The sequence below is a fragment of the Dermacentor silvarum genome, chromosome 1, assembly GCF_013339745.2.
Source record: "Dermacentor silvarum isolate Dsil-2018 chromosome 1, BIME_Dsil_1.4, whole genome shotgun sequence".
Lineage (NCBI taxonomy): Eukaryota > Metazoa > Arthropoda > Arachnida > Ixodida > Ixodidae > Dermacentor > Dermacentor silvarum.
The window spans coordinates 285,153,419-285,176,586 of record NC_051154.1 but is presented as its reverse complement, the minus strand read 5'-3'; the positions used below and the strand labels follow the sequence as shown (position 1 = coordinate 285,176,586).

The 23,168-nt window shown below is 48.6% G+C and overlaps 1 protein-coding gene across 1 annotated transcript in view; it reads left to right on the top strand.

Moving 5' to 3' along the window:
• Positions 1-22,938, top strand: part of LOC119441256 (serine/arginine repetitive matrix protein 2-like) — a 216,629-nt gene extending 193,691 nt beyond the window's left edge. The window contains exon 2 of the mRNA XM_049660349.1: positions 22,459-22,938. Within this exon, the coding sequence (XP_049516306.1) occupies positions 22,459-22,938 (480 nt within the window). The remainder of the gene's footprint in view (positions 1-22,458) is intronic.
• Positions 22,939-23,168: the final 230 nt, after the last annotated feature.

Genomic DNA, 23,168 nt, shown 5'->3' with positions numbered 1-23,168 from the left:
AAAACATTTATTGTCCTCTATTCACAGGGTATCTTGTGGTAGTTCGTCAGAGTCCTTGCACGATGGAAGCGCCAGCACTGCCATCCCTAGTTCAGTTCGCTCTTTAGTCGCACTACGGGATGGCGTGGCGAAACTTCACGGTGCTGCCTTGAGTACAGTTTTCTACATAATAATATTTAAAAAAGAAAACTCCATTGGCATATTGTTTTCGTTCGGTAAAAGTATTAATTTTGATAACAATCCGAATTCCGCAATAAAATATGTCAAAAGTCGCAAGAGATGTGTAATATTCAACGAATACTACTTAAATTACCACATCGCTTAAAGAAACAATGACTTAAAACACAAATGTTGACACAATTCGAAAGCCTGAAAATGAGCAAGGGAGCGTTATCCATTAAAGAAAGAATTTCATGGCAAGAAACAACAGCGAAAGAGTGGCGATACACGTGCCTCTCGCGACCTTTGTATATTAGCATATTTTGTACTGTTCGTCGCACCCCGAAAAATGGCGGAAAATGTTTCTAATGGAATCACAGTGCAATGTCACGCAACGTAAAATTGGCATTAACAGAACGGTCCTTTCCTATGAGAGACGGAGAGAAGTTGCATGGGAAATGCAGAGAGGTTTATCAGGCTGAGCCTGGTAGGCTACCCTACACTGGGGAAGAGGGAAAGGGGATTGAACGAGGAGGAGGATGAGAGAAGTTTACACTTTGCACAGTTACATAAACAAACGTTCATCGCTGAGTTAGTCAAAAGCGGTCATACAGGCTGGTGCATTACAAAAAAAATTATATCCGACATTTACGATGCTCCCTAACGCGAAATTTGAGCGCAGCTCTATACTTGTTTTCTATTCACAATATATTGGCTGGCACGGAAAATCTGTATCGTGTGGCACGTTGCAAACGGAGCGAAGTGTGTCGCGACTGCCTCGCTAATCGGGACATCGCGAGAGGCAGTGCGGGGGTAACGCGTGGGCGCGATTCACAGCAGCCGCCGCAGACAGACCTGCGCTCACGCACCTCTTTGTATCTCTATTGACCCTTTTCGCGGCGATCCCGTGGGCGCTGCCATGTTTGATCACGTGGTGACGCGTCCATTGCTTGCCTGAACTGCCTCCGTTGTCTCCTTGTTTACAATGGAAGTGTATGACGCCGGCGCGACTTAGAAAACCTCGCTTTTCGGAGATATCGTAGACGGTGACTAGGTGAACGACACGTACGAAGATTTGATCACAGCTTCAGAGAACATGCAAAAGCGCTTTCGGAGCTGATTAAGCTATGTACAAAACAACGGCGCAAGCAGCGTATATGCATGGTGCTTTCTAAAAGCGGGGGTAAATATTTATTCCAAGCTATCCAGATATTCCACTCATGAATTCAGTCAGGATTAGTGCGTTTTGCTCTTTCTTCGTTATTCGGTAAATATTTTGAAGCAGTGGCTTGTCAGTTCTGACTCAGTGAAGTTCCTCATTGCGGCCACTATCTGATTATTTTCTGGCTTATCGCTCGCGGGTGTGCTCAGTTCCCATATATTGGTTCTTGCTGCGTACAAGGCTTGAAACGTAGCTGTTTTCTACATTGTAATACCTTGTAGCAAATATACAGGGTGTCCCCGCTATCACACAGCACGATTTAAAAAAAGAGGAACGGCGTTACGCGACGCCAACCTAGTGCGTATTGTTTCCAGTACAGTGGAGTAGCCGCCAGTAATTTTTTCGTTACTGAGATTGAATTAATTAATTTAAATAATTATCTAACTCGAGAAGTACTGTCCTAATTATCAAAGTATCAATGAGAAAGTTGTAGAGCAAAATGAAAAACTCCCGATACAGCTTTCTGTTGCTCAATACGTGCTACATAAATGTGTTTTTCCGAGTGCGAAAGAAGCCCGCGAATACACGCAGAATGGCCGCACGACTGGCCGCTCGAGGCACTTAGCGTGTGTACGCGGGCTTCTTTCATGCTCGGAAAAACACTTTTATGCAGCACGTATTGAGCAAAACGTCTATAGACGTTTTCACGAGGGCGCTCCCGACGGTCTGGCGTGGAGAGTATGTGACAGTGTTGCCTGTTCGGTCTGGACTGTGAGCTAGCCTTGGGCTTGCATTGCGGAGTGGTAGCTTTCCTCCAATGTTTCCGTTTATTTTTGTCCCGAATGACTTACGCTCGTAAATAATGGCATATATACTCATCAAAAGGCTACAGGCCAGCACTGTGCAGTTTATGGGTGCACAAACAACCAGCGGAAAATAACGATTTCGGGAACAACACAGCACTCCGCGAGACCAGTGCCGCGATGTGCTATGTTCCCGCTTCGCCGGTTTCCTGCGTCACCTGAGGACTTGGCATTTCAGTCTAATGTGAACCAATGCACACATCAGTAAAATAACGCATTTTCGTAAACTCTTTTCGGCACATTTACCAACAGGTTGCGAGAATTGTCAGCTCTTCGATGCAATATCTTCTCGTATGTAGTGGCAGAGGCTACATTTGTTATTCTTTCAAACACGACTTCATTCCAGTGCCTAATACGGGGGTCACACGGCGCACTTTTGATCGTGATCGAGCCCGATATGGGTCGAATTTCTTGGTTGCGATTGGCTTCTTTGCTCAATCTGCGGAAGGGAGCCAATCGCGGTCGAACATTCCGATCCAGATCGGTCTCGATCGCTATCAAAAGTGGCCGTGTGACAGCGGTATAAGACAAACTGGAGCACTCTGCGAGAGAACTAGTCGGTAAATACACTTCGCAACGATCTGGAAAAATCGTGTCCTATGGAAGATGTATGCAGACCCTGTGTCCACCAAAACATTGTCTCTGCGTTCACACGCACCCTACGCAGCCCTGCCGATAAAGGTAATTAACTTCAACAGTGTGGTGCTGCATCGAGCTCACCCATCTTTGAGCGTCGTCTATGTGCTTGGGCAGCAAGAGAATGCAAAAACGAACGTGTCAACCTCATCAGTGCGGCCTAGCGCCAGTGTTAGAGTTCGGGAACCGTAATGCGCTAACTGTGCGTGGCGTAGAAACGCGCTAAATGAGCCCGCGCAAGTAAGAACGTAAAAAAAAACGGTATTCGCATGGGTACGCGGACAATAGCATCATGCTTGCAAGAATAACAGTAACGAAAAAAATTAATTCGCACAGTCGATGAAGTGAAATATTTACGTGCGTGCAGAGACTGCTTCGCTGACCACTAAGCGCTTTTTACTCACGGTCAGTAGTGGTTTACAGTCATATGCATATGTATTTATTCGACAATTGTTAAGACTCGACATTACCTTATTATGAACATGGCACAGTGAGACGGTGTAAGGGAAACAAGAGAAAGAGCAGAGATGGCCCTAACGCTGCAATATTATTGGCTTATTTCGCTTCAGAGATAGCGCACACGAACAATTCTTGCCGTACGCGATATCTTCAATACAAACTTCGCGCACTATCTACGTTAACATTCACCGTGAGCGAAGCTTGTTCCAAATTCAGACATTCGAAAGAAAAGCCATTCCAGGTAAACAAACGTAAAAAATAGGTAAACAAATATATCTTTATAACAATTAAGTCCTGTTAAGTCCCTATTGGGATTGACAGTATGTCTAAATAAATAAATACTAAAAATAAAAATCTAGCACCTGGGCTGTATCAGTCGCGCTGGCATCTGTGATCACTGCCGCGCGTCGGTTCGCTGCAGGTACCGCGCTGCTCGATCGCCACGCTTTATGCTTTGACATTTGGTTATAAGCACCCTGCACCACACCAGATCCAATAAATTTTGCATGATTGAGCTGTTCAGTTGCGTCGGAAGCATATGGAGTAACCTCCGCATATCTACCAACCACTGACACGCGTCGTCAGGCCGCCGGCACCTGGTTCTATAAGCATTGCCCGACAGCTACGTACGCGCCTGCTTTCGCTAAATGAGACAACCCTCAACCACGAAACCTAATGGTGATCACATTCAATCGACGATACGGTCACATGTGTCCAGAAATAACAATGAAATATACCGCTGATTAGCACGCCAGGTCTCGACGAAGCAGACGCGGCTGCCGCCGCTACCGACGAAGAAACACCACATCCACTGGCTGGGCTTGCTGTTGCCATGGCACACTACACTGAGCGCTCAAGCGAGCACGTGAAACATGTAACAAGTCAAGCGGCACAAGACAAGCGAAGCGGAAGAAAACAATTGAAATAATGCGCGGCGAAGATCACACAACCGAAGTGCGGCCGGCCTGCTCTCGCAAGGCGCACAGTCCAAAATGGCGGTGACGCTAGACGTCGCTCGTGTCGGCCAATGGCGCTGCTCAAACGTCGGTTTGTAAAAAGGTCTATAGGCTCCGTACAGTGAACAGAGGGCGCTACAGCCGAATACGGCAAAACGCCGTGCAGCGCCAATGGTGGTATGAATGTGAAACACTGAGACGGCCGCTCCGACCCCCGCGGCAGCAACTGAACGTGTTTCAACGCGCGCGTGAGCGTTCAAAATGTCGTGTGTGTTGTTTTGCGACTTTAAGCCGATAAGCTGTATTGAAAATTACTTTCGTGCGCCATATACTCGACGAAGGAGACAAGCTGTATGCGGCGGGCCACTTTACGACGTGAAGGAGACCGACGGCGCCGACTTGAGGGCGCCGTCGGTCACTCTCAGCAAGGGAAACAAGTGTACGACGTTTCCTTGCAGGTCGGGAGAACATGCATGCATTCTTATATCAGCAAGTGGTTTTGACGCATAAGCGGAAGCGCACACGTTACCACGACTTATTGGAGGAAAATCTGCGGTGCCAGTTAAACGAAGACGAAGAACACACAAACGTACAGGACGGGAGCTTGCGGCGCATTGCAACTAGCTCAAAGCAAGATTATGCTACCGCGACGTTTTTTGAATGAGAATAGTCCCAAACCGACATTCGGTGATTACACGTCGTTTTTGCTACGTTGCCAGGTATTCCGGTGCGTGGTCACAGAAATATCCAACTGCAACTCTGCTATTTACAGTATTTCGTTCATTTCGTCGCCGACGTACGCAGAAACGCATTTTTGCAAATCTATAAATGAAGCGTTTCTAGGTGTTGATTTTTCCTTTATTGCGTACTCCGCCGTTCACGAAGTGTTTGGAGCAGATCCTGCTCGTCTGCGTCGGCATCCACGGCGAGCCCGTCGATCTCGCTGAAGAAAACAAGAGGAGTATGGTTGCGAATATTAAGCAGGTCATACTGACGACACAGTGCCTTATGCATGAGGCCGCAAGCAAGAGCGCACATGCAGTAACCGAATGAATTCTTCACGAGGCGGTAAACGAGGCAAACACGCCACAAAGCGCTGACGAGACCGAGCAGTCTCGCGGCGGGCTCCACTTGGTGAAGGCATTTGAAGTTTAGATGTTACACGCACCCCCACTTACCCCCAAAATCAAGGCAAAGCGAGTTTACTTACTTCGCTGAAAGTATGACAGAAAAACGCAATTTAACAACTAATTACCGGACTACACGCATGCAAGCAAATCAACAAAGGTTCGCATGCAGCCAACAAGAGCATTTGAGGCACAAATCCGCGCGTAAAATCTCGCGCTACGCAAGCTTGCCGAGCAAAACGTTCTCCATACACTTCCAACCGCGCTAAGCACTCAAATACAGTTGCACAACCTCAAGCAGCTAGAACCTGGCTAGACCTTAAAGCATATAGTTACATTGACACTAGGAAAACGCTGTTTTCACAATTACTTACTTAACTCTTCGAACAGCAACAATCCATCTTTTACGTCGTTCTTGCTCCCACGGACGGCCTGGAAATCGGTACAATATTTCACGCCAGGCTGGCCTTCGTGGCTGTGGCAGTTTTTTACGCAGCAGAACCGGCACTTATTCCTCTTCCTTTTCCGTACGCTTTCAGTCGATGGATCCGAATTAATCGAGCTGAAGGATGACATTGTCTCAACGCCAGAAACGACCGAACAGCACCAGCGACGCCGCGCCTTCGAATACCCCCGCGCGCTTTGGCCGTCTCATTATTGTTGGCGGCGCTGCGACAGATGGCGCAGTAATCGCAGTAAACTTCACTGTACGGAGCCTATAGTCGAGCGCACGGTGCAGCCAACGTAACCGGCGGCCTCCGACGCGCCGCGACGCACCCGGCGCCGAATTGGCTCCTGACCTACTAGTGCGTTGGTCGCGCCTACTGCGCCGACCCACAATGCCCATTTCGCGCGAATAAATACAGGCGCCCACGCTGCCCACGCCGCTTCACCGACCGTCGCAGACAGCCCATAGAGAAAGAAATTCAACAAGAGGGGACACTCCGCGAAAACTGGCAAAAGGAAACACATCACTCTAGTATTGACGCCGTCCGATATAGCTGCCGCGAGAACCGAAAGAAAAAAGTGAAATTAAGTTAACAGACATTGTTTAATTTTTTTTTCTTTGCCGCGAAAAGTAAAAAGGTTTGCGTACAAATGAACTTATTTTGCGGCTTAGTTTTCTTGCGTTGCTTAGCGACAGGCCAATGACGCGCAGATGTATGCATCATGCGCCAGACACGCCACCGAAGCGAGCGAGGACGGCTGCGCATGTGAGCGCTCGCCCGTTCGGCGACCCATCTGTCTCCTTTTTTAAAATGTAATCTGGTTTTTAGGGCTCCCAGCTTACTCTTGCTTTCCTTCTGCACTTGGACATGGCACCACTGCACTATTGGACTACGGCAAGGTGAGAAATTTTGTTTCACAGTCTCCGACGCAATTTGGCCTACGGCACGCGACCGAGACTTACGACACAGTGAGCGAAAAACAGCTCGGCCGTCCTGGTGCTGTTAATTTGAGTAATGAATCGTGCTGGGACATGTTTCCGACGCTTCCTAGGGGATTATTGCAGCTTATTTCGTTACTTTTGAGGTACGCTTGCCGCACACGGCGCTCTGACGCACTTAGCGGGAACCAACTCGGTCGTGCTGCGTAGTGTATATAGAGCATCTTACAAGGAGAAGTTTGTGCCGCTTTCTCTGAAGCCAGACATTACTGAAAAGTGACTTCGTAACTTTTTGGGGTACTTTTGAGGCACGCTGGCAGCACAGGGCGCTGTGACGCAGTTAACAATAAGCAGCTCGGCAGTGGTGACAAAGTTAGTTTGGCGTATAATGAATCTTAGTGGGGCAAATTGTGACGTTTTTTGTGGCCCCGCACCAACATATACCCTCTTTCGGTACTCACGCTTGTCGAAGACGCGATGAGCGATTGCCAAGAGTGATAACATGGGAGTGTGTTGCTGACGCCGGCAGAATGCACAAAAGATAACACCGAGGAATATAACAGAAACTTGTAGATCGAAAATTCCGTCTTCTAAAGGACTGAAAACAGGCTTTGCACCCACGCATTTGTTATGAGCGCAAGTAGAAGGCATTCTGCGAGCGTCTAGTATGGTCCGGCTGGGAGCCTCTGTTGCGTCCATCTGTGTGCGTAGCGTACCATCACGTCGCCTGAGGCCAAGTTTTGGAAACGCGAAGTCGCCCGTGTATTTGTGCTATTTAAGTGCAGGAAAGAATGCCTGGGAATGGGGGAATACTTTGAAATAAGTTTTCATATTTTATGGTATTGTTTGAGATGAGTCGGATATTTGTACGCCAGGTATGTAAAAGCGAATTGCTTTTTTTTGTAATGCCTCCCTTCACCGCTTTCGAACGTTTCGCCTCTATATGCAGTATTCCTATATATGTCTAAATACCAAAATTACACATGCTTGTAATTAACTTTTTTTTAAGCTGATATCGTCCAGTGGAGCTTCGTACGGGAACTAATGCTTACCTGGGGCCACAACGTTGGATGAATGCAGGAAAAGCCCGGACCGAGTATTTATATAAAGCAAAATAAACATTTCCTCATTTGACAAGGCGTCTGCGTGTACTTTGTGAAATTGCACGTCGCACCGATTCGATAGAGCTTGTTAAGATCGTTCGCAATAATTTTTGCCAAAAATAGAAGAAAGCCGATGGGCGCAGCCGGCGTAACCCATGCCAGCTAGCGTTCAAAACGCGCGCGTCCAAAACCGAAACCGGAAGAGTGATTCAGGTATTGATAACGACCGCTTGGCGCGCTGTAGTCAATTCAGCCGCTGGGCTGTATAGGTGAGGCGTAAACTCGTAAAGGCTCATGGGAAACGTCGTCTGCTCGGCGCTTCCGGCTCAACCGCTGACGGTTCCGGCGCGCAATTTTCCGTTCGCGGGGCCGGTCGCGTTTGCTCTCTGTGCACTTTCATCATAAAGTATCGCCCACGCTGCAAATATCTAGAGCCCGTGACGTACGCATCGATGACTGACCATTATATCTGAGCTTAGGCAGTCATTTAAAATATTTTTTTTCTAGCCGAATTGACAGAACACGTGAATTAGGTATGCGTGCTGTCACAGTCGCGGGTTTATCTTGAATGACGAATAGCACTTCCTTGTTCTTAAGTGAATTCTGTTCGGATCAACAATGGGAGTGATCTTGTAACATTTCAATGGTGAATATCAGATTTGGGCTAGAGCCCGTCGTATACACTAACGTTTTTGCCTTTGATCGTAGTCCTTGATAAATCGCGTTGAGCAAGCGCGCACAGCTAAGAAACTTGGCTTTACTTAAAAAAAGAAGATACCCACACACGTGTAGCTTTTCGAACTTTTATGCCACTGATAACGTAGATGCTTGGACCAGTTGGTATGACATACAAGGAATTTTATATCATTTTACAGCGAACCTTTATAGGTTTTGCGACGTTTATCATGCATGTGTTGTTTTCTACAATAACTTGCTGTCCACGTTACTGATAATATTTCATGGAACATGTTTAATAACCAAACGTTAACGACGCGATCGGCATGGTTTAACGATATTTTAACGTCGTATCTCTTTCTGCAACTTCACCAAAACATTCGTTATAAAAGTGTACAGAAATTTATAACACATTTTAACGCGATCCAAGCTGCAGTATACCCCTTGTGTTTGGGACACTTTGTGATAGTTGTGTAAGATATGGAACGCAAGGTATGCTAGAAGCGTTTGTCGACTGCAGTTGACTTCCGCGCACGCTTGAGTCTGTCTTAATATGCTTTCGACGTCTCTTTATAAGTAATATTGCAGCTTTGTGATCGTTAGGCTAATGTTTCTCGTCTTGTGCACCTTTCACAAAACATACGAGAAAAATTATCGTATCCCGGCCACGGCGGCCGCATTTCGATGGGGGCGAAATGCGAAAACACCCGTGTACTTAGATTTAGGTGCACGTTAAAGAACCCCAGGTGGTCCAAATTTCCGGAGTCCCCCACTACGGCGTGCCTCATAATCAGAACTGGTTTTGGCACGTAAAACCCCATAATTTAATTTTTTTACGAGAAAAATTACGGTCTACGCTTTTTAAATCCTTCCACTACACCTTGCTCATCTTGCATGCATCTAGCACTAAATTAAGGTCGCTATACTATGTAAGTTATTCGCTTAAATGTTGTTCCAAGACATTCGTGCCAAGAAAAAGCTATTGATTGGAACCGCCTGCCCGCCTCTAACGCCTCCACTACTAAACCATGCATGTTTGATCAAATCAGCCTAGTGAAACTTAGATGTAACAAGTAAAAAAAAAATCAGATCCCTATTACACTACCGTGCAGATGGAATCCAGCGAAGCTGTGTTGGGTTCTGTCGTTGGCACGAACAGAATTCACTTTAGAACAAAAAAGTGCGATTCGTCATTCAAGATAAACCCGCGACTGTGACAGCACGCATACCTAATTCACGTGTTCGGTCAATTCGGGTAGAAAAAAATATTTTAAATGACTGCCTATGCTCAGATATAATGGTCAGTCATCGATGCGTACGTCACGGGCTCTAGATATTTGCAGCGTGGGTGATACTTTGTGATGAAAGTGCACAGAGAGCAAGCGCGACCGGCCCCGCGAACGGAGAATCGTGTGCCGGAACCGTCAGCGGTTGAACCGGAAGCGCTGAGCAGACGACGTTTCCCGTGAGCCTTTACGAGTTTACGCCTCACCTATAGACCTACCTTTTCACAAACCGACGTTTGAGCAGCGCCATTTGCCGACGCGGGCGACGTCTAGCGTCAGAACATGTTATGCCGCCGGTTTGGACTGTGCGCCTTACGAGAGAGCAGGCCGGCCGCACTTCGGTTGTGTGATCTTCGCCGCGCATTATTTCGATTGTTTTCTTCCGTTTCGCTTGTCTTGTGCGGCTTGACTTCTTAGATGTTTCACGTGCTCGCGTGAGTGGTGGTGCCATGGCAACAGCAAGCCCAGCCAGTGCCAGTGGATGTGGTGTTTCGTCGTCGGTAGCGGCGGCAGCCGCGTCTGCTTCGTCGAGACCTGAAGTGATAATCAGCGGTATATTTCATTGTTATTGCTGGGCACATGTGACTGTATAGTCGATTGAATCTGATCACCATTAGGTTTCGCGGTTGAGGGTTGCCTCATTTAGCGAAAGCAGGCGCGTACGTAGCTGTCGGGCAATGCTTAGAACCAGGCGCCGGCGGCCCGACGACGCGTGTCAGTGGTTGGTAGATATGCGGTGGTTACTCCATACGCTTCCGACGCAACTGAACAGCTCAATCATGCAAAATTTATTGGATCTGGTGCGGTGCAGTGTGCTTATAACCAAATGTCAAAGCATAAAGCGTGGCGATCGAGCAGCGCGGTACCTGCAGCGAACCGACGCGCGACAGTGATCACAGATGCCAGCGCAACTGATAAAGCCCAGGTGCTAGATTTTTATTTTTAGTATTTAGTAGTTATTTATTTATACATACTGTCACTCCCAATAGGGATTATAACAGGACTTGTTATAAAGAGATATTTGTTTACCTATTTTTTACGTTTGTTTACCTGGAATGGCTTTTCTTTCGAATGTCTAAATTTGGAACAAGCTTCGCTCACGGTGAACCTTAACGTAGATCGTGCGCGAAGTTTGTATTGAAGATACGGCGTACAGAAGGAATTGTTCATGTGTGCTATCTCTGAACCGAAATAAGCCAATAATATTGCAGCGTTAGGGCCATCTCTGCTCTTTCTCTAGTTTCTGTGCAATGTTCATAATAAAGTAATGTCGAGTCTCAACAATTGTCGAATAAATACATATGCATATGAGTGTAAACCACTACTGACCGTGAGTGAAAAGCGCTTAGTGGTCAGCGAAGCGGTCACTGCACGCACGTAAGTATTTCACTTGATCGACTGTGCGAATAATTTATTTTTTTCGTTACTGTTATTCTTGCAAGCATGATGCTATTGTCCGCGCGTACCCATGCGAATACTATTTTTTACGTTCTAACTTGCGCGGGCTCATTTAGCGCATTTCTACGTCATGCACAGTTAGCGCATTACGGTTCCCGAACTCTAGCACTGGTGCTAGGCCGCGCTGATGAGGTTGACACGTTCGTTTTTGCGTTCTCTTGCTGCCCAAGCACATAGACAACGCTCAAAGATGGGTGAGCTCGATGCAGCACCACACTGTTGAAGTTATTAACTTTATGGGCAGGGCCGCGCAGGGTGCGTGTGAACGCAGAGACAATGTTTTGGTAGACACAGGGTCTGCATACATCTTCCATAGGACACGATTTTTCCAGATAGTTGCGAAGTGTATTTACCGACTAGTTCTCTCGCAGAGTGCTTCAATTTGTCTTATACCGGTGTCACACGGCCACTTTTGATAGCGATCGAGAATGATCTGGATCGGAATGTTCGACCGCGATTGGCTCCCTTCCGCAGATTGAGCAAAGAAGCCAATCACGACCAAGAAATTTGACCCAGATCGGCCTCGATCACGATCAAAAGTGCGCAGCGTGGCCCCCGTATTAGGCACTGGAATGAAGTCGTGTTTGAAAGAATAACAAATGTAGCCTCTGCCACTACATACGAGAAAATATTGCATCGAAGAGCTGACAATTCTCGCAACCTATTGGGAAATGTGCCGAAAAAGGTTTACTAAAATGCGTTATTTTACTGATGTGTGCATTGGTTCACATTAGACTGGAATGCCAAGTCCTCAGGTGATGCAGGAAACCGGCGAAACGTGATGAACATATCACATCGGCAGTGGTCTCGCGGCGTGCTGTGTTGTGGACACACTAGTCCCCAAAATAGTTATTTTCCGCTGGTTGTTTGTGCACCCATAAACTGCACAGTGCTGGCCTGTAGCCTTCTGATGAGTATATATGTCATTATTTACGAGCGTAAGTCATTCGTGACAAAAATAAACGGAAACATCGAAGGAAAGCTACCACTCCGCAATGCAAGCGCAAGGCAAGCTCGCAGTCGTGAGCCCTCGTGAAAACGTCTATAGACGTTTTCACGAGGGCGCTTCCGACGGTCTGGCGTGGAGAGTATGTGACAGTGTTGCCTGTTCGGTCTGGACTGTGAGCTAGCCTTGGGCTTGCATTGCGGAGTGGTAGCTTTCCTTCAATGTTTCCGTTTATTTTTGTCCCGAATGACTTACGCTCGTAAATAATGGCATATATACTCATCAAAAGGCTACAGGCCAGCACTGTGCAGTTTATGGGTGCACAAACAACCAGCGGAAAATAACGATTTCGGGAACAACACAGCACTCCGCGAGACCAGTGCCGCGATGTGCTATGTTCACGCTTCGCCGGTTTCCTGCGTCACCTGAGGACTTGGCATTTCAGTCTAATGTGAACCAATGCACACATCAGTAAAATAACGCATTTTGGTAAACTCTTTTCGGCACATTTCCCAACAGGTTGCGAGAATTGTCAGCTCTTCGATGCAATATCTTCTCGTATGTAGTGGCAGAGGCTACATTTGTTATTCTTTCAAACACGACTTCATTCCAGTGCCTAATACGGGGGTCACACGGCGCACTTTTGATCGTGATCGAGCCCGATATGGGTCAAATTTCTTGGTTGCGATTGGCTTCTTTGCTCAATCTGCGGAAGGGAGCCAATCGCGGTCGAACATTCCGATCCAGATCGGTCTCGATCGCTATCAAAAGTGGCCGTGTGACACCGGTATAAGACAAACTGGAGCACTCTGCGAGAGAACTAGTCGGTAAATACACTTCGCAACGATCTGGAAAAATCGTGTCCTATGGAAGATGTATGCAGACCCTGTGTCCACCAAAACATTGTCTCTGCGTTCACACGCACTCTACGCAGCCCTGCCGATAAAGGTAATTAACTTCAACAGTGTGGTGCTGCATCGAGCTCACCCATCTTTGAGCGTCGTCTATGTGCTTGGGCAGCAAGAGAATGCAAAAACGAACGTGTCAACCTCATCAGTGCGGCCTAGCGCCAGTGTTAGAGTTCGGGAACCGTAGTGCGCTAACTGTGCGTGGCGTAGAAACGCGCTAAATGAGCCCGCGCAAGTAAGAACGTGAAAAAAAAAAACGGTATTCGCATGGGTACGCGGACAATAGCATCATGCTTGCAAGAATAACAGTAACGAAAAAAATAAATTCGCACAGTCGATCAAGTGATATACTTACGTGCGTGCAGAGACTGCTTCGCTGACCACTAAGCGATTTCCACTCATGGTCAGTAGTGGTTTACAGTCATATGCATATGTATTTATTCGACAATTGTTAAGACTCCACATTACTTTATTATGAACATGGCACATTGAGACGGTGTAAGGAAAACAAGAGAATGAGCAGAGATGGCCCTAACGCTGCAATATTATTGGCTTATTTCGCGCACACGAACAATTCTTGCCGTACGCGATATCTTCAATACAAACTTCGCGCACGATCTACGTTAAGGTTCACCGTGAGCGAAGCTTGTTCCAAATTCATATATTCGAAAGAAAAGCCAATCCAGGTAAACAAACGTAAAAAATAGGTTAACAAGTATATCTTTATAACAAGACCTGTTATAATCCCTATTGGGATTGACAGTATGTATAAATAAATAAATACTAAAAATAAAAATCTAGCACCTGGGCTGTATCAGTCGCGTTGGCATCTTGTGATCACTGCCGCGCGTCGGTTCGCTGCAGGTACCGCGCTGCTCGATCGCCACGCTTTATGCTTTGACATTTGGTTATAAGCACCCTGCACCGCACTAGATCCAATAAATTTTGCATGATTGAGCTGTTCAGTTGCGTCGGAAGCGTATGGAGTAACCACCGCATATCTACCAACCACTGACACGCGTCGTCGGGCCGCCGGCGCATGGTTCTATAAGCATTGCCCGACAGCTACGTACGCGCCTGTTTTCGCTAAATGAGGCAACCCTCAATCGCGAAACGTAATGGTGATCAGATTCCATCGACGATACGGTCACATGTGCCCAGCAATAACAATGAAATATACCGCTGATTAGCACGCCAGGTCTCGACGAAACAGACGCGGCTGCCGCCGCTACCGACGAAGAAACACCACATCCACTGGCTGGGCTTGCTGTTGCCATGGCACACTACACTGAGCGCTCAAGCGAGCACGTGAAACATGTAACAAGTCAAGCGGCACAAGACAAGCGAAGCGGAAGAAAACAATCGAAATAATGCGCGGCGAAGATCACACAACCGAAGTGCGGCCGGCCTGCTCTCGCAAGGCGCACAGTCCAAAATGGCGGCGACGCTAGACGTCGCTCGTGTCGGCCAATGGCGCTGCTCAAACGTCGGTTTGTGAAAAGGTCTATAGGAGTGTCACGGCCGCTGGATGCAAGCGTGTATCCAGCGGCCGTGGGAGTGTCCGCTCTTGTTGCATTACTTTCTTTATGTACAGCCGTTCATAGCGGCGCGCGGGCTTGGGATCGTTCTGCGCAAGCCCCGAAGATAACAGCCGCGAGCGCGCGTGTCGTGGAGGAAGTAAAAACCAAAAAAAAAAAAAAAAAAACTAGGAGTGAGCGTTACGTGACTCCGCTAGCCTCGGCAAGCCAACCCCCTCTGAAGACGCCCCTCCCTCTCTCGGGGGCCTTGTGCGCGATGCCTTTTGAGTAGGAATAAGCCCACAAGGTTGCCAGAGCATTCGTGATTGTTTGATACGTGGTAACTTTTAGCGACGCCTGCCGTCACAGGCTTGGAGGCCCGTATGCGGCTGGTTGTTTTCTGCTACTGCGCGCGTCGTTCTTCGCTTCAATTGCGATGCCTTGAAGCGTGGAGCAAGACTGGGGCGCCTGACTCATGAAGACAGGAAATTTTCAAGGCGTAACTTGCGATTACCACCGCGGTTAGTGGAGTTGCCAGCGCTCGCACCTCGAATCCCATCCGGAACGCCCGAGTGTGGTCTATTTTTCCCACGTACTCCTTAAGTTTTGTCAAGTCAGCTGTTGTGCACCTTAAACTGCGGTGCGTATTTTCTTGCTAATTTTTGTCCCGCTGTCTTGCACCTAGGAAAAAACGAGATGTTTTGAGGGAAATGTTGTTGTCGGATTTTTGCTTAGTAAAAAGCTCTGCAGTGCATCTTTTGTTTTCACTGAAATAAATAGCATTAGCCTGCATTCTAAATGCCCAAGTCATCGCCGTTTATTCAGATTTACGTGCACTATTTTGTAAGACTGTGTGGTGCGACGACGCAGTTGAGACGCGCCTCGGGTATCCATTTTCGTTATATAATAAACCAAATTGACGGAATTTGTGCATTACCTAGGGTTTATTCAGCTGTTTTCGAATGCGAGTATAGCTCCACAGAATTACGTCCTAGAGTCAAACACTGCCAGGGGGACCATTCTTGCTCTGCTAGTGTGAAACGGAATGAAAACTGAATACATAACGGCAAGGGAAAAATGTCAGCATTCATGTGCACTTGTGGAATTATTGTGTTGCTGGAAAGCACATTTTTATGACGACAGTAATTGTTTCATTCTTTAATGAATGTTTCTTGCCCCTCATCATTGTTTCACAGAAGACGTCCCCAAACGCAACGAATCGTCGTCGGAAGGGCGGCTTGGTTGCCTTCACACGTTTGCAGGGCGAAAGGTTTCCTTGTATCACTCAAACCGCCCTGAAATGCAACCAGTCCTCCTTGAGGTGGTCCTCCCGGGTTGTTGGGCGCATGCAATGCCGGTTAACCAACTCCTCCGTTCGCAACAGCCTTGGCGCCTGTCTCCTGCTTAAGCTGCGAGCCGCGTGGTGGTTCGGTGTGTAGCCTACTTGACATAACACAGAATGAACTGCTACACACACTTGAATTCCTTCATTAACCACGGGGTGCGTTTGCCCCGCCTACTATGTGCGCATATTCCGAAACCCCCACAGCCATTCCCGCAGCAGGCGAAACCGAAGCCACCAAAGCGAGCCGAGTAAAATGTACCGCTAGCCTCTCACGTGAGGGCCTATTGCCCATCATCCCATTCCTGTAGTTCTTTAATGACTACGCTTCAAGATTGTCACGTGACGCTCCCTCCTAGTTTTTTTTTTCCTTCCTCCATGTATAAAGGAGATGGAGTTTCGGCTGGCGCAGCGCAACCGGCGCAGCGTGACTGGCTGCAAACGACGCTGGCCCGCGTGCCGATAACGTCGGACTATTGACCCTCTTCGCGGCGATCCCGTGGGCGCTGCCATGTTTCATCACGTGATGACGCGTCCATTGCTTGCCTCCACTGCCTCTGTTACCTCCGTATTTACAATGGATGTGTATGACAACGGTGCAGCTTAGCAAACCTCTGTTTCGGGAGATATCGTAGACGGTCACTGGGTGGACAACACGAAGTTTTGGCCAAAGCTTCTGATGACATCCAAAAGCGCTTTCGGAACTGATTTAGCTATGTCCAAACGGCGTGAGCAGCGTATATGGTGCTTGTTCTAAAAGCGGAGCTGAATATTTATTCCAAACTATCCAAACTTTCCGCTCAAGAATGGAGTCAGGAATAGTGCGTTTGCCTTTTCGTTATTTATGTGGCAAATATTTTGAAGCAGCGGCTTGTCACGTTTCTGACTCAGTAAAGTTCCTCATTGCATTCACTATCTGATTATTTTCTGCCTAATCGCTCGCAAGTGTGCTCAGTTCCGATAGATTTGTTCTTTCTGCACACAAGGCTTGAAACATAGCTATTTTGTACATTGTAATACCTTGTAGCAAAGATGTATTACCGATAGTAACTCGCTTACTCTTGCGGACCGTCACGAAACATTCAGCTTCGACCATTCATGCACTATCGGTGTAGTCCGTAATTTATTGTGCGTATATGATAATAAGTGAGCGCCCATTCACTTATTCTTGACACGTTGGCGAAAAAGTGGGCGTAAGCTTCCGTGCCAGTTGGAGTAGATGTGTGCAGATACGGTGCGCGAAACTGACACCAAGCGGCGTTACTTTCTTTGTCATTGTTTAACGAGTGGTACTCCCGCTTGCCGACGTTCTGAGAATGAAGCCCTTTTTTTGTAAGGTTAGCCATACAAAGCTGGCGGATGAGCAAATTTCTGTATCCTCGAGAGAGAGATGAAACTTTATTGTGCCCATGATGGGGTCTGGGGGCGGCGGGGTTTGGGAGACTAACCGCCAGTTCTCCCCTTCCTCAGACGGCGGCCAGTCCTTTCTTTCTGGCGGCGTCTTCGTCCATCCGGATTGCCCATAGGTAAAGCCGTACATCTCGAAGTGTCGGTAACACGTACGGACAGTTGCAGCAGTGGTCCGCGAACTTCGCCACACATATTGATTGAATTCGTTAAAATGACAGTCGCTCTTTTTCTAGCCAACTACCGCACAAGTCTTCAATCTACATGATTCGATCCAGCATGATTGGAGCACAGTCAGTTAGCGAAAACTCAGTTGCATCTCCGACAGCTGATCCCACAGAAGCAGGGTAGAAGCACTATTGGTTTCGTATTCGTGCGCTGTCACTGTGGCCACGTGCGTCGCGCCGCCGAAATCGCCAACTCGTCTCTCTCGAGCTAACAGCTCCACGAAAAGGGCCAATAAACGGGCCTTAAGTGTTGCTAGGTTCTGCGAAGTTTTGCGATGTTATGCATGGCTTGGCTAGGCTCATAGCAAACGTTGCTAGGTTTTGGTAAGTCTTACGAGGTTGTGAATGGCTTAACTATGCTCATAGTAAGTGTCGCTAAGATTTCCTAAGTTTCGCCAAGTTCTTCCGAGTCTTGCGGCTTGTCGACGGCGGCCTCGGCGCGAATGGGCTGGATCGGCTCTGCTTCGTAGATCGCAGTCCCGCTGAGCCGAGCGCCGAGTTTCCTTGTAGGCGTCTTCTTCCTCCGGAGTCTTGCCTTTCTTCGGTCGCCCAATGGTTGCTGTGCACGCGTGTTAACTAGACGAGAGAGGCGACCCGGGGTCTGTCGGCACGCTGGCTGATCATAGCGTTCTAGCACAGGGGCGGATCCAGGTTTTTTTTGAGGGGGGGGGGGGGGTCAGATTCTGACAATGATGATGATGATAGTAGCCTTTCTTTTTTACCGAAATTTACCGTTTTTCCTCACGATAAACCCGCGTTTTATACGGCTAAAGCAACACCTGTAGCCCTCCGTGGTGGCTCAGTCAGCTCAGGCGTTGAGCACGAGATCGCGGGATCAAATACCGGCCGCTGCGGCCGCATTTCGATAGAGGCGAAATGCAAAAACGCCCGTGTTCTTGCGTTGTAGTGCAGGTTAAAGAACCCCAGGTGGTCAAAATTAATCCGGAGCCTTCCACTACGGCGGGCCTCATAATCAGAACTGGTTTTGGCACGTAAAACCCCAGAAAAAGGAAGAAGACCTGTAGCGAAGCCAGGTATCGGTTTCTCCGAGCTTATAGGAAAAGGACGTTACCCAATAGAGCCATGTGCTTGGCGTCTGCACCTGATAATACAGGGTGTTCAAAACTAAGCTTTATGGTTTTTTTAAAGTTAGGCACTGGGAGGCACGTGAAGACTACCTGTGAAAATAAGTTATGTGGCTAGGGGGGCACAAAGTGAGATGATAATTATCGCTGTGAGCAGCCCAATTAACTAAAATTGAACAATTATTTTTGTTGACTGCGGTAAGTGGGTATGTTTGTATTGAAAACTTAGAGACAGTCGAGTTTCTACACAGTATCAGTCGGAAGAATTATTCTAGCGTGTCCGTGCTCCGAGATATCAGACTCCAAGTTTCAATTGTCGTACTGCGCATAATAATCGAGAATAAAGACGCGACAATTCTCATGAATTCCCGTGAATGATCATGAAGCTCAGTGACCACTTCTGTGGAGGGATGGCGGTGCCATATTCTCTCTTGAGTCGTGGTGGTGTGTTGACTAGAGGAACGTTCTTGAATACGGGCGTAACGGTCCGCTCCAACGCAGCAACCACTACGCTGGTTGTTTACGATATGCGACTCACCGCGTGTGAAGACTCACGACGCCACCTACAAGAATAACGATGTGGCGTAGTAGGCGAGAGCGCGAGCCAGCGTCATGTTTTGTTTCCCACGCGACGTCATCCTTTTACACAAGGCGCGCATCTGATCCCGTTTCTCTAACCACGCGACGCCATCCTAGGCCCGCGCGCTGGCGTTGGCCGCTGACGTCACGCTCCCCCACTTCGCAGCCGCGGCTCGAGGCTTCGCCCCGCTCCGCGAGAACGCCCACTCAGATAAACGGATACGGTGGGCTTGAGCCTCATATGCTTAATGTACGACAATAAAACTGCGAAGTTACAATGAAAAACTCGTAGCGTACGAACGGTACTGTGCTCGTACTGGATATTGTCAACGTGTAACTGTGATCACAATGAGTGCTACAGTTAAAAAAAGTTGCCTATGCGTAGTTCTTAGTTGAGCTGTTAGTTGTTATCATCTATATATGAACACTTCAGCAAGAGATCTCTTTCATTAAGCAGGTTGGTCGCGGAACCGATGAGAGCCAATGAGGCAACCGTTGACACCCCAAGGGGAAACTAATCAGGCGCGAAAGCGCTCGAGCAGACCTCGGCGTGTTTGGCAAAAGGGACGTCCCCTCGTTCATTCGACGCCACCGACGGGACGAGTAAGGCACGGCAGCCGCCAGGAGGTCCAAGGTGTTCATGAGAAAAAATAACTACGGCAACTTCGCGACACCACACTCCTACGGAATACAACTAAGCTTGTGAGCGAGCTAGCTTTACTTCTACATGGCTGATACCAATGGTACCCGCGAAAAATACTTTTGAAAAATGCAGGTGGCCATTTTTTTTTTTTTTTGCGACAGGGCCATCCCCCTGTCAGCGAGAGGGCGATGCAGAAATCTGAGGGGGGGTCAGAAAATCCGGACATCCCCCCTGGATCCGCGATTGTTCTAGCTTATCAGTGACGTCACGGCTAAACGAACACTTGCTTGACCTCGGATGGGGAGAGGGAAGGCGAAGCGCACGCATTCGACGGCGAGACTGCGCGCTACGCACGTGTGTGATGCGAGGAGGTTGTGTGGCTCTGCGACGCACAGTTGGGCCGAGTTTTCTGCCGGCACGAAACGCACTTACGAAAAGCTTAACAGCCGCTGTGAAAAAATAAAAACGAGAAAAAAAGGAAAGAAAACAACAACAACATGACCTCTCGGAAGCCAGTCAGTGCATCAATAGGTGGGATAATAGCGGCCGTGCAGCCACCATGCCTGTTCCGGGGTGCTAATTTGACACGGTCCAGAAACGAAACCGTTCATTTGTCCTCGCGTTATTGGTGACAATTGCGCTTTCATCATAACAATCATCATTGTGACCTATCACATAAGGGAAAGCGAACGGTTCGCTTTCTGATCTGTTATAAAATCACGCCGCAGAATTGATTCCCCGAAATGAAATCACGCAGAATTCAACATCACGACAATGAATTCGAGGTGGCCTCGTCTTAAAGGGGTCCTGAACCACCCCTCGGCCTTTCTGCAATAACATAGTCCGCGGGTAGGATAGTGTGCTGTGAACATCTCGGCAAAGTTTTGCTGTCGCACGTTGTGCGTGGAGCTCGCAAGTGGACCGCGAAGTCACTTGTCGCTGAAACGCTCTCTTTTCAAACAGGAGCCTGCTCCTCACTCTCTTCCTGACGCTTAATTTCGTAATAAAGCGTATTCCCGTACGCGGCTGCTATTGGTAGGTGCGGTTATAGGTGCGGTCGGCTACGCAGCGTAGATACCGCGGCCGCCGCGTGGTGCCGCCACGAGTCCACTGTCTAAGCGCACGGCGGCTCGCTGAGCACAACCGCGTTTGGGTTACGTTTAGCGCGTCGCAGGCACCAAAATCGGAAGTCGTGGCGTCTACGGTAACATCAAAAATGAAATTTGAACTGTGCACCACGATGGCATTTAGAAGGTGGAGTGTTGTGCTCACGCCCCACAACTCCGTAGCATTCGCAGTACAAGGAATTGAAGAAGGAGCGTGAGCACAGTGGAGGCCATGTTCGATTACCAACTACTCCGCTTCTGCTGAACGCATTGAAGTACCTTTTGCGGCAAATTGTTTCTGAAATAGCCTATTTTCACTTGAAATGCGTTCCTCCATTTTAATTAAAAGTGGTTCAGGGCCCCTTTAAGGCACAGGGAGGCGTTCTGTTGACTCACCAAATACTAGCAAAAGTATCAAATTTGATGAAAAATATTTCTGGGTGGTGATGCGTTCATAATAGTAGAGAATATCCTGTTTTACCAAAAAGTGGTAATAGGGCTGAGAATATGGGCATTACCTTACATTGTAAGAGTTAAAAAAAACAATAATCTAGACTTATAATTCCAAGAATTTTAAAATTGCAATAGCATAAGTCCATTTCATGAGTCATACACACATAAATCAGTACAATTTTGTGTTAGATCCAAACTGCAGAGCTTCTCTCAGCAACACGTGCGATTACGAAGTGCACGAGTTCAATTCTGACTTGTATCCCCGTTCCGAAGTGTCCGGTAGTACTAACATTGTGGTTGAAACGGACTGTTAATAAATATGGAGTGTTGTTTACGCTGTTTGCATTAACATTGCTAACCATTCGAAGCATTTTAACGCCGTAAAAGCTAGCGCTGCTCACGAGAAGATTGGCACGACAGAGGAGAAAGAAGCCCGGCACTTCACGCGCCGTTCCACGGGGTTCGCGAACCAGGCTCGGCTGGGCGGTGCCGCCTTGGCTGCGATCACGGCAAGCTGGCCATCCTCCCACTTGGCGTGGCTCCTCCTGAAGCCAGGCCTGCGGCCCATTCCCTGTCAGCCCGAAGGCTGAGGTCAACGGCAGGGAGACCGCTTGAACGAGGGCCGACGGAGGACCGAGGCCGAGGGAGAGTGCCGTGCTGTTGCCGCCATGACAGAGGAGGAGGACCGAGCCAAGAAGGAAAAGGCTCCGCCCAATAAGACCCGGGCGAAGCAGAAGCCGAGTGTTGCCGACGATGGGGGCAGTCAATCTGAAGAGGCCCCAGTCGTAAAGCGGACGCGTGGAAGGCCGGCCAAGGACCCGTCTCCACCAACAACGAGGTCCCGGTCAGCGAAGACGGCAGCGCAGCAAGCCATCGCCACCAGGGCTTCTGCCAAGGCGAGGAAGGCTTCAGATGAACCGCAACCCGACGCCGATGTGAACGTCCCGTGCACCAGCAAGGGACCTTCACAGAAGGCGCCAAGGGTTAGCCGCAAGGCGCGAACACCGAGCTCCTCCCCGAGCCACGCCACCTCTGCCACTGCCAAAGCCACCAAGCGTCGACACCGCTCGCGCAGTCACTCCCCCGGCAGCAGCAGCCACCTTGCCAAGAGGGGAAAGAGCCGCGGCAGATCCAGGCGCTCGTCCCGCAGCGGCCGCGGTGGCCACAAGCGCAAAGCTAGCCGCCGAGGAGAATCCACCACCGCCTCGGAGACCAGCCACGGACGAAAGAGGGGACGCAAAAGCCGTCGCCATCGCTCCAAGAGCACCTCTTCCGCAGCGAGTGCGACTACAAAGACTGGCGGGAAACGGCGGCGCCACGCCCGTAGCATTCATTCGTCGTCGACACGTAGAGGTCGGCGGGTCAAGTCCAAGAAGGCGGCGAGCAGCACCTCGTCGAGATCCCGGCGTGGAAAGCCTGCGGCCAAAGCTACGAAAAGCCAGAAGCGCAAGTGAAAACCCAAGTCATCGCGGAAGACTGCTGGTCAGATGTAGAGAAATCCGCAGTTGCGATTTACCTTGGAGGCTCGTTAAAGATCAGAAAATTAGAAGGCGCCCTGCGTTCACTTAAGAAATCTTGGCTTGCGCGTCTGGAAAGCGATTCAAAATAAATTTCTAAATTAAGGCACTAAACTGTTCAATTATTGCTTGCAGATGTTGTTTCCAAGGGTGTATGATATTCTCTT